Raw genomic sequence first — 12,366 nt, forward strand, 5'->3', positions numbered from 1 at the left:
CAGATGAGTAAAACCAGCAAGACAGACTGACAGAGACAACCTGTTTCTTGAATTCACCAACTTGTGAAAATTTACAATGGTACACATGTAAAAATTAGTTGTGCAAGAAAAGAGATTTTTTTTTTTTTTTTTTTTTACATCTGTTTAATTTGTTATATTTTCAGAAGCTCATTTGTATTTCCTGCAAGTCGACCTGTGTTTGTACTCATCAGGCTACTTCTATCCACACACTTCCTCTGTCAAAACATTGGCTTCCTGTGTAGATGGATTGATTAGCCGATCTTGTTTACACGTCATCTTTCTCTTCACCAGCTGAAACATACATATGTGTCAATGTTACCTTCATTTAGGGGAATATTTCATGTATAGACCTCTTTTTCACATCAAGATCTTGTTTCTCCGTCACTCAAAACTGTTATTATTCCGTATTTAAACTTTTAATAGAATATTATCACGCAGAAATGTTGCTGTGTGTGTCTGTGTGTACCAAAAAAAACTGATCTCCTTAACAATCTCTGATGATATTGTTACCCTTCAGTGTTTCAGCAGTATCTGTAGTCCTTCCACTGGCCTGTGTGTGCTGGGAAAAGTTATTGGTGTACTGTCGATGGTAGCCTTGCCCCTGAAGCCAAATCCAGACCCAGTGTGTAGATCTGAGAGTGTTTGTGCATGTGGTTAAATAACCTATAACTATTTTATTTTAGATTGATTTCACTTTACTTGATTTATCAATTAACAATAAAAGTAAAGCTTGCCTTTTGGAAAGCAAAGGAAAATATTTATTTTTGGATGTAGATACACAGAACATGTTCATAATTAATCTCTCACTTCATGTATGATATTTAATTTATAACCTATTGATTTATCCTTTACTCACCTCCAGAGGGTGCTGTTGGATAGCTGATTACCTTGGCCACCTCTGTTCCTGTCAGATCTACACAAGTGACATTTGTAAGACCAGAGGACACGCTCTTGGTTTGGGTTTGACGTCAGGGTCAAGTTTCTTCACTTGCTGTGACCTCTGTTTGTTTCTGGCCCTCCGCTGTGATCGGCTAGAGGTCGCAGTGGCTGAGGAATGATTGGGTTGAGGATCAGGCACTGGCACAGAGAGAGATGACTGTAAGATGCAGAGCAGCCGGTTTGTCATATGCAGATTTACTTATGGTACTATGTGGTAGCTTGGTCTTGTTGAGGTTTTGTCATGTTTCAGCATGGGCCAAAAACTCCCAGATAAAAGGTTTCCTAAGTGTTCTTCAGCTTGATACTAATCTTAAAATATGAAGTACAACCGCTGCAAGTTAGCAGCAGAATATGCCTACTTATTCATCCTGTATAGCATCGACATTGACTGGATTTTAAGAGACATGAGACATTTATCATGGATTCTGTAGGTTTGAGTTAGTCCACATGGTAACTTGTGGGCTGGTTGTTTACTGAAGCTGGAAGAATCCTCCTTGTTTAGTATCATGTTGCCTAATCTGTAGCATCTCAAAATAACTCTGACCTTTGTATATTTACCCAGCCTGTAACTCTGAAAAAACTTTCCCAGTCAAATAGAGAACTAAATACCAGTTTGTTACTCTCATGAAGTCATTTTGACACTGCCCAGAATGTCTGTCTCCACTAGGTGCTTTCTCTCTGTCTCTCTCTCGCTCTGTGGTCGTCTTTGGCCAGAGCACAGCCATGCAATGCCGTGCCTTGCTCACCAGCGCCCCCTCTCTGTCTCCCACACACAGCACACTAATGACTTTGCCCTGTACACCGAGGCCATTAAGTTTTTCAACCACCCTGAAAGCATGGTCCGCATCGCAGTCCGGACCATCACACTCAACGTCTACAAAGGTGAGTGCCAGGAACACGCATGCGCACATGCTAACCATACACACACACACACACACACGGGTGCATACACAAACACTCACGAGATGCTGGGACTGCCTACCGCCTCTCTCTGTACTCCTGCCCTCTTCTCACTGCTGCTTCTGGTGCATGAGCATGACTAACAGGTAACGCTGTGGTGAACACACACAGATACAGTCTGCTGAAGTTTTGGCCGGAAATAATTCATTGCCTTCTAATGTGTGTGTTGAACTAAAAAATTCTTTAAGCTGTCATTTGAACACAGTCTTTCATTTCAAGTTTTTCCAAAGGTCTGTAACTGAAGTAGTGTGTGGAAATCTGTCCATTATTCACAGCCACCTGGTACTAGTCAAAGAAGTATCTCTAAGCAGGTGTCAGGTCGACTACACCCGATCCCGTTTTTTTACAGAAATACCATCTGCCATTAGGCACATGTGTTTTCTTACGATATCTCAGACTGCACGTCTACAACACAGACTAGACATTCAGTAAATATTTGCTCAGAACCTGACAGATGAAAGCTGTTCACCTCTGACACTCAGCTGAAATGGCAGAATTGCAAAAAATATGTAGAAATACTTAAATCTATATACAGCAAGATCTTGCTGTAACCCTGCCAGCAGCTGTGTGGCTCTTTTTCGTTATGCAAACAAGCCACTGTGGAGCATGATCGGCTACTTTGGGGACGAATTAAGGGTTTTATTCCCTTTTTTCTTATTCTATACATTTGTTGTTATCTCAGTAACATCTGCTGATGCTTAATTCAAACATTTGCCCTTGGCTCTGTCTCATTGCAACAAGCCAACTGTGGTCATAAGAGCATTTAGCCCGCATCAAATACCCATGAATTATTATATACTTTCACATTTGTACAGAAGATAACTGGATCCAGATACTGGACATACGTACTATAAGTATTTACCCACAATTCAGGTTGTTTTAGTTACCATTCACAGCTGTAATCCATTTACTGTATTGTCATGATTAGCTTCTCTTATATTATTCTTGACAACTCCTGTTAAGTCACTGTCATGCATTACCTTTACACTTTACAGTGTAATAATTACACAATGAAATACATTCTGACGTGACCAACTAAGGACAAGAATAGATTAAAAAAATCTGTTATAGATTACTATAATCCAGCAACTTGTAAATCAGAAGAAAAACAACTTGATAAATGTTGGTTTAAGTTTTTCAAACCTGTGTACCTTTGAACAGAAAATCCCGCACTGCTCTTGCTCAGCTTCACAATTTACTAATTTACTAACGTTATGGTCCTCTGAAACTGAAACGTTAGTGTTACTAATAAATTGTGAAGCTGAGCAAGAGCAGTGTGCAAGTTTTCTGTTCAAAGACTCTAGTGATATTTCACAATGCACCTGCATCTCAAACAGTTGGATGTGCGAATACATTTCTTCGAACAAATGAACCCATGTACCTGAAACAGCAGATAACATTTGAGCTTTGCATGTGTGCAACGGCCAAGGTAGCGTCACCACAAGGTTCAGTATCACCGCCTCACAGAGTGCCCAGTATGCACCCAAAAATGTATTGCAATCTGCAGGTGTTTCAAAGTCAGCATCCTGTAAGTGCAGCACCAGCACAACAGTGATGCTGTGAGTCTGTAAACAGCAGGATTCTTACAAAGGCTGTGCTGCTTTCTGCACTGTGCTGCTTCTTCTTCCTGCCGTCTCTCTGGGCTCCTCGGGGCTCGGAGCTGTCCACTGGCACTCCAGGGGAGGCGGGTGGTGCATTTAGCGGGTTTGGCTCTTCTCCACATCATGCTTCTCTTCATTAAACATAACATTTCCTCAACATACAGTCACTGCAACATACCAACTATGGCGCCCTGTCTGTCTCCGTACCTGTTTGTCTAACCCTGCATGCAACACTTTACACAACTTTGCGTCTTGCGTCGTCCATGAAGTCTTGATTCTGTAACTCCCAACAGTGACGTCATACAGTTAGCACAACTGACTTTAACCACAGTAGAAGTACAAGTCATGTATGAAGTAACTTAGTGGTGTGGGGAACGTGTCATTGCTCGTCTGGCTATGGGCTAATCTATAGTAAGGAATCTGTTAAAGAGGGAAGCATCAACTCAGTGCAGCAACTCTGATGTTTTTTGTCAGGGAACAACACAGAACATCTGTATCCTGACGTACAGGCTGACATACTGCTGTAATTTCATTGTAAAATTATGCAGTGAAAGCTTTTCTAAAATAAACCCATTACTTTTGGTGGCAATTTTAAAGATTTCAGTTCTTGTATATTTGGCGACCCGTGTAGTTTCTGGTGGGAACAGCAAGTGCGGTTTGATACAGGTCACAGAATTCTGTGGGCAGCAAGACAAACTGTTGTCGTTTTAAGAAAGAAATCAGGCAACAATTTGCCTTTTTCCATCAATCTATGACCAACCTTGATCTGATTTTATACTGCACACAGCATGAGTCTGTGGACAGCAGGGCACAGTGAAAGGAGTTGGTAAGTTGGAGGTGTGCAGCCTGCAGCCTTTGATCAAACAGTTTACTGTGACTGCTCCTTGATATTTCAAATTGATCTGCTGTCAAGAAATGCATAAAATGTCTGTTGCCTTGTTTTGCAGTCTCATACGTCACAGAAAATTGGGCTAGGTATCGTTAAAGAAAATTACAATACCAGTTCCAACACTAGTACCCTTAAAGTGATACCAATACCAAAAGAGGGAACTTTTTTTGTACATTTTTTTGCATAAAATAACACCACCACTCCTCCCCATCCAAATGAGTTTTACATGAATACATTTTGAAAGAGTTCAAATTATTAAAATATTTATTAACAACAAACTGCCAGCCCTTTCAAACACACTGCGCTCGACTTTGATACAGCACTTACTGAATGGGTTGTAGCTTCAGTAGTGAACCAATTACAGGTCGCATTCAATCAAAGAATGCTTGCATTCATTAACTAAGATAAGATAAGATAAGACACACCTTTATTGATCCTATAATTGAGAAATTCCAGTGTTACAGCAGTCAAGGAGAAAGAGTCAGATTAAAGATTTCAAAATTAAACTTAAAAAAACTTAAATAACTAGGCATGCAAATAAGTACAAAAATACAAGAGACGGCAAATAACAATGATAATAATAATAATAATAATAATAAAAATGAAAATAATAGGAAGTGGATAATAATGAGCAGCAGTGAATGAAAATGAGCAGTGGAGAAAGGTAGCACATCTAGTGCAAGTGAAGGCAGAAGGCAAGCAAAACCATAAAAATAGTGATTTTTTTTTTCTAGATTTGGGTACAAAAAAGGATTGAATGCAGGTAGTATTTGACTGGAGAAGTTTCAACACTCCTTGCCACTGGGTTATGTCAGTGGACACCTCAAAGGTATTGAGTACTGATACCAAGCCCTACTGTAAGACACGTTGCACATCCTGTGACGACTTCATATCAAAATTCAACACTTATTGCAGCAGTTAAATGATTTTAATGTGAAGTTACAGCAGTTGGAAACATTCAGTTTGCATTAGCAGTAACTTAATACAGCATTTTTTCTGCCAATGTCACCCTCAACCCCCAGTTTATAATACTGCGAATATATAATCTTGCAATACTTTCATAAGTGGGCCAAAGGCTCAGTCACCATTGTGTCACCTCATTCAGCAATAGATAGCAACCTAACAGACATTTATTTGAATACTTGCAGTGTCACGACTGTGAAAATGGGTCAGTATGTTCCAATAAAAATTACAACTTCTTATTTTTTTAAGCATTACAATGTTGAACATTTCAGTTTGATGCTTCCTACTGATTCCTTGGGTCATGTACTGCAACAAATGACAACCTGGAAAAGGATTTTATCCAGCATTAAGACTAATTAAGCTAGTGTGAAGATATTTTAGTGAACTGATGCTATTACACTAGCTGTTTTTGTGGTTACTTGCTGCTTGTTCAGTTTTCTTTTGTTGGAATGTTACTCAGTAGAGCCCATTGTGATATTCTGAAAATAAAGTGTGATGTAACATGTAAACTCCTTTACCAGATGTGCCATTGTTTGCAGTTTGCATTTGTTAAAATACCTGCGGGGTCCCACCCAGCCTCCACCCCCCTCCACAGCCGCCCCTTTACACACATTAACCCTGTGTCTGTTTCCCCCTCTCCCTCCTCCTCCTCCTCCTCCTCCTCCTCCTCCTCCTCTTCAACAACCACTCCTACTCTTCCTCTCCCTTGTCTCTCTCCTCCTCTCCCTCCTCCCTCTGCGCGCCCCATCTGCCTAACTCCAGTTTCATGTAAGTTGGTTCCATTCATTCAGTCTTTTTTTTAGGGCTGGGTATCCTAGAAACATGTTGTGTTGTTATTTTCTGTCCCTTAAATGAGTCAGTGTTGTTCTAGTGTGTTGATTTTAGAAGTATAGCTGCTGTTAATGAGACTTGAAATTGTTTTTAATGCCTCAAATTTGAAATGTTTACAAAATCGTGTCTAAAGTTAGTTATTACTACTCAGTTCCACTCAGTGTTTGTTGATACCCAGCCCTATTTGTACCTAATGGTGTATTTGATATAAATGTACGGGTATGAATATCCTTGCAATTCCTGTTCTTGTAAATCAATCTGTATCACCCACCTACATACATGCAGAAAAAACCTGCATGCCTATTTTAATTTCTTTTTCTTGGATTAATTGTTCCACATACTTAATTTCAGTTTAGCCCCACATGTTGGTTGTTATTTTGGTGATGGGTTTGGCAGTTTTGGTCACTGTGGTTATTCATTCAGTGTCACCCTCTGCTTAATCCTCAGCTCATCCACTAAATGGACTAAGCTGGAATGACACTGTGACTCTGAGTAGTGGCAGCTTGTGATTTGTCCGTTTGTCTTCTGCTATTATGTAATTCATACATTTGATTTGGCTGCTCATTCATTACTTGTGTCAGTTTGACCTGTGTGGATTGGCACTGTGAGAATACTATCAGCTTTTATTTGCATTTGGATTACAACGTAAGAAAGTGGTACTACACCAGGACTGTTCACATCTCAAGTCAGTTAAGATGTCATTCACAGAAGAGATGTATCCTAAAGTGATTGTCTAGAATGTCTGGTTTTCCCTCACGTGCCCTGTGTGTTAACCTGGAGTAGGTTTTTATTCCAGACACATTAAAACAGATGCATAGAAGTATTTGCAAATACATGTAACAAAGGTGTCTCTTACCCATCTTGTTATTCATCAATCTAGATTGTTCTGGTGTGAGTTGCAGAGTGAGATATCTACCATAGAGATGTGTACCTTCTCTCTCCGCCTACCTAATTTTGTTTATACAGAATGTGCCTTTTTCGGGGCAATGGGGGGCGTGAGCAAGTAACAAAACGTGTAGCTCAGTGTGTGACGTAAACAGTGACGTGGGTCCTTTGGCGACTCTCTCATAAGTTGGCCCGTCCTCCACCGCCCCGTCATTTGACGGTTAATGGCCTCTTCGTTTGCAAGAGCAAGGAGGGCGCGCAATTCTTTGTCTCCCCAGTTGCTCATCTTTACAGTCAGGTTTGCGTTTCCCTCTTGCTACTAGCTGCTCATTCCTGCTATCAGCTGTTTCCTGTTTATCCGCCGCCAGTGGGTCGCACGTGCGCCGTCATCAACAGCTCCTCCCACAAGTCATCAACAGCCCCACCTGTGGCGGAGGGGCACCTCATTCTGTTTAAGCCAAAAAGGTTCCGCCAATATGTCTACCCTACGAGGTGGAAAAATTGGGCACCTCGGATGAACTCGCCAATCCGGCTCTGTGTGTCTTGCCGGCAAAACGGCCCAACATTTGTGGAAAATCTGAGAGTGTAAAAGGGGCTAGTATCTCTTTCCTGGAATCATGACCCACTCAAGATAATCCACAGACCTTGTTGTGAGCAGTTTCATGTAGGAACTATTTTCTTTCTACTGAACTACACCTGCCAACAGCATCACTGTCCAGAAGAAAGAGTGCATCTACTGCTGAGTCACCACCACCACTGAGCTAGTTAACACTATACCTCAGCCGAGGAGGACGCCATTTGTGGTCATAAGCACGAGCCTCTCATCCAGGAGTAGATGCACTATTTCTCCTGTATGTTGATGCGGTTTGCGGGTGTAGTTGAGTAGAAATAAAATAATAGTATCTACATGAAACTGCTCACAACAAGGTCTGTAGATTATCTTGAGTAAACTGGTCATGATTTCTGGAAAGAAACTTTACTGGTGAGTTTTTCAAATGTATTTTTTTGGTGCTTTTAGCTCCACAAGCTGAGTGCCATCTAGTTCTCTTATATTGGAGAGAAGGCAGACATCTGCAACACACTGCAACTCACACCAAAACATCTACATGGATATTTGTCCCTTTAAAAGCACGACACCAATTTAGCATTGCACTCCTTTAACACTGTCAGACTCAAAATGGACTGTTTAAGAAAACAGTTGGTGCAGCAGAAATAGTGTGTTATGCTAGTAGAGGCTAATGTAGCTTTGCGCTGTTGGCACAGTGGAGTTCCCCTCAAACTTTGCACATGAATGAAATTTTTAGATTTTTTTTTTTTATTTTTTTTTTTAAACATTATGACTCATTTTGTGACTTTCATTACCACTAATACAAACTTGGACCAAATCTGGCTCAGATCTCTTGTTTAAAGATAACTCCTCTTCAGAGAGCATCAGTGAGCGTGACAAACTCATGAGTGCAGGCTCAGATCACAGGCTTGGATCAGACAGACATACAATCAGTAGGAGATGCCGTTTGCTCTTGTCTGACTACAGCCCCAGTCACACTGTTGTTTCAACTTGGAACTGAACTGGCTTTTCTCTTAATCCCACTCCACTAGTATTCCCTTTATATTATATCAACAATGGACCAATTCATGTGTTTAATTTGACTTAACGTGGTTGGTTAATTTTCTTAATTTATGTCTTAATTTTATGGCTTTGCTGTTTTTTTTTTTACTCATATTTAACTGTCACATTCTTGTAATTCTGCAGGCTCACAAAGTGTGTGTACATATGAGTATGTGTGAGTGTGTGTAGGTATTTGATACCAGTGGGCAGCCTTGGTGACAGTCCTAACCCAGTTCTCGATCCTGACCCTCATCTCTCCAGTGGACAACCAGCACATGCTGCACTACATCCGAGATAAGACAGCCGTGCCATATTTCAGCAACTTGGTCTGGTTTATTGGCAGCCATGTCATTGAACTAGACAAGTGTGTGCAGACAGATGAAGAGTAAGTGCCATTTATTTGTCAGTGTGTTTCTCATTGTAATTCACACTATGGCCTCTAGGTGTCAGGCATGTCTGGTCTGTAATGTCATCCTGGCGCCCTTTAGATGACATTTCCATTCATGATACGCTAGTCGTTGCATAATGATAAACTTAAAAAGAAAAAGTTGATATCACTGAATGCAGCCTGTAATGTTTTACTTTTAAGTAGCTTTCAAACCTGCTAAAAAAATAAATAAATAAAGTGTCACTGATATACAATAAAGCATGTACACCATGACTTTTTAATTCCTGAAAGTGTTTTTTAAATTCACAACATCTCTCTGCCTCCTTGTTATGTCCCAGACATAAGAACAGGGGGAAGTTAAGTGACCTGGTAGCGGAGCACCTTGACCACCTGCACTACCTGAACGACATCCTCATCATCAACTGTGAATTCCTCAATGACGTTTTGACTGACCACCTCCTCAACCGTCTGTTCCTGCCCCTCTATGTCTACTCTTTGGTTATCCCCGAGACGGTATGTCACCCTCTGCATATCTAAATGAATGAGGTCACACTGATGTTATCAGGTTGCAAGTGGAGAGCTTCTTCCATTCACGTCTAAAATATGTTAACCCCAAACCGTAGCACATGACGTGTTATAGCACCTAGTCATGTACGTGTTTCTCAGTAAGCTGATGTGTTAAAGAACACTTCATAGAAACTGTGTACAGTTTGTCTCAGTTGAGGCCATCAGTGGCTAAAAATGTTGACAGTTGAAATCACATTATAAAAAACTGTTTTTTCTTTATTGATTAATCTTTTGATTCGTTTTGTGATTGATCAATGAATTAAGTATTTTAAATGTCAGAAAATAGTTTCCCTAGTGTCGTAAAAGTCCATCACAGTCCAAGCTGACATCTTTCAATGTGATTTGATTTCACTTTATTGTAAGACAGAATTCTGAAATTTGTCCATAAATACACACAAATACAAAAAAATACTTAACAACATTTAACCAAACAACAAAATCATGCAACAAACTCTACAAATCACAGCCGACGTTACAAAAAAATGGATGCAGTGCAACATATTACCCATTACCTGTCACAGTGGTTTCCAACTGGTGGGTCGCGGTCCAAACGTGGGTCACGTTTGTAAAAAACACAGTTTCTTAAAGTACAGTGAATTTCCATTAAATAGCTTTTATTTTGAAGTGCTGTTTCCTGCTGTAGAGCGAGTGACAAACTGACAGCTACTTGACAGAGACAGCAAACTAGCTTGACCACATGGCCAAACACAAGTATGACGCTGAATATATTAATTAATATATAACTGTGTGGATCTTGAACTCATGACTAAGGAGAAATCTGGACCCTGTTGCTGGACCAGTTGGGAACCACTGGTCCAGGGGGCGGCAGTAGCTCAGTCCATAGGGACTTGGGTTGGGAACCGGAGGGTCGCCTGTTCAAGTCCCCATCCGGACCAAAAATATGGAGCGTGGACTGGTAGCTGGAGAGGTGCCAGTTCACCTCCTGGGCACTGCCGAGGTGCCCCTGAGCAAGGCAAGGCACCACTTAGTGCATGTATAGGTCCAGTTTGTGCATGTGTGTGTTCGGACCTGTGTGTAATTGACAACAGAGTGAAAAATTGAATTTCCCCTCAGGGATTAATAAAGTATATAAAATTAAAAATTAAAAAATTTAATTACAATCTGTGTTCGGCCCAGGCTACTTAGACCCACAACCCTTAATGTCTTGTCCAACCAACTCTCCAAACTCCAAGCTATTCAATTTACAAAAGCTGTGAATTACGTTTGCCAAGGTGGAACCAGTAAATCATTTGCCTAATTAATTACTTAAAAGACCATACCAGTGCTTTTGCACAATCAGCCCAGTAAATCATATGTGCTTAAACTTAAATTACTGACAGCCATTTCCAAATACTTTCAAGTTGTGCTGCAGATTTTATGTGTTTTTCCCTCCAGGGGCCATTGGTTTTAATTTGAATACATCATCAAAATCATGTAACATGTGAATCAGTCATTGTGGTGCATTCACGTGCTGAAGTCAAGGTCTGACGACAAACTGTCTCCATTCAGCTACTACATACCATTGCGTTCTTAAGTCATGTTGTTTGGAAACTAAATGGCAGATTTAACAGGGTCCATGACTTGGATGAATCTTTTCTCTATTTAGGAGTCAAACAAGCTTTATTACTCTGAGTAGGAGACTGGTTACTATTTTAAATCGTTTGACACTTTTAACCTGCAGTAATGAGTTTGGTGAGTTTGTGTCCTTGTTTGTAGCTTCAGTGTTCTCATACCTGTGTTCAGAAGTTTGCAGGCACATAGAGCAATGATTTCTTGTGGGAAAAAGTCCAAGAACATTCCTGATGATGAGATGATTAAACAGTTGCACAGAAATCATCTCCTTTTTTCTAAATGCACGCTGGATTGCAGATATGAATTGTTTCCACCACATCAGATAGAAGTGACGCTGTGTTATTGTTGGATTTTTTGTAGCTGAAACGCAGGCAGATGAGGCATGGGCTGTGTTTCTGTGCAGGTGGTCAGATGGTACTTCCTGTTTGGCTGTGAGACAAAACTGTCTCCATTCAGCTACTACATACCATTGCGTTCTTAAGTCATGTTGTTTGGAAACTAAATGGCAGATTTAACAGGGTCCATGACTTGGATGAATCTTTTCTCTATTTAGGAGTCAAACAAGCTTTATTACTCTGAGTAGGAGACTGGTTACTATTTTAAATCGTTTGACACTTTTAACCTGCAGTAATGAGTTTGGTGAGTTTGTGTCCTTGTTTGTAGCTTCAGTGTTCTCATACCTGTGTTCAGAAGTTTGCAGGCACATAGAGCAATGATTTCTTGTGGGAAAAAGTCCAAGAACATTCCTGATGATGAGATGATTAAACAGTTGCACAGAAATCATCTCCTTTTTTCTAAATGCACGCTGGATTGCAGATATGAATTGTTTCCACCACATCAGATAGAAGTGACGCTGTGTTATTGTTGGATTTTTTGTAGCTGAAACGCAGGCAGATGAGGCATGGGCTGTGTTTCTGTGCAGGTGGTCAGATGGTACTTCCTGTTTGGCTGTGAGACAAAACTGTCTCCATTCAGCTACTACATACCATTGCGTTCTTAAGTCATGTTGTTTGGAAACTAAATGGCAGATTTAACAGGGTCCATGACTTGGATGAATCTTTTCTCTATTTAGAGTCAAACAAGCTTTATTACTCTGAGTAGGAGACTGGTTACTATTTTAAATCGTTTGACACTTTTAACC

General features: G+C 40.4%; 1 protein-coding gene across 3 annotated transcripts in view; it reads left to right on the forward strand.

Moving 5' to 3' along the window:
- The window catches only part of clec16a (C-type lectin domain containing 16A), a 64,085-nt gene that overhangs the window by 4,083 nt on the left and 47,636 nt on the right, over positions 1-12,366 (forward strand). For all 3 annotated transcript variants that reach the window (XM_049561694.1, XM_049561696.1, XM_049561695.1), the window contains exons 5-7: positions 1,737-1,842; positions 8,960-9,083; positions 9,425-9,599. In XM_049561694.1, the coding sequence (XP_049417651.1) occupies positions 1,737-1,842; positions 8,960-9,083; positions 9,425-9,599 (405 nt within the window). The remainder of the gene's footprint in view (positions 1-1,736; positions 1,843-8,959; positions 9,084-9,424; positions 9,600-12,366) is intronic.

Source organism: Epinephelus fuscoguttatus, linkage group LG19 (genome assembly GCF_011397635.1).
Source record: "Epinephelus fuscoguttatus linkage group LG19, E.fuscoguttatus.final_Chr_v1".
Taxonomy (NCBI): Eukaryota; Metazoa; Chordata; class Actinopteri; order Perciformes; family Serranidae; genus Epinephelus; species Epinephelus fuscoguttatus.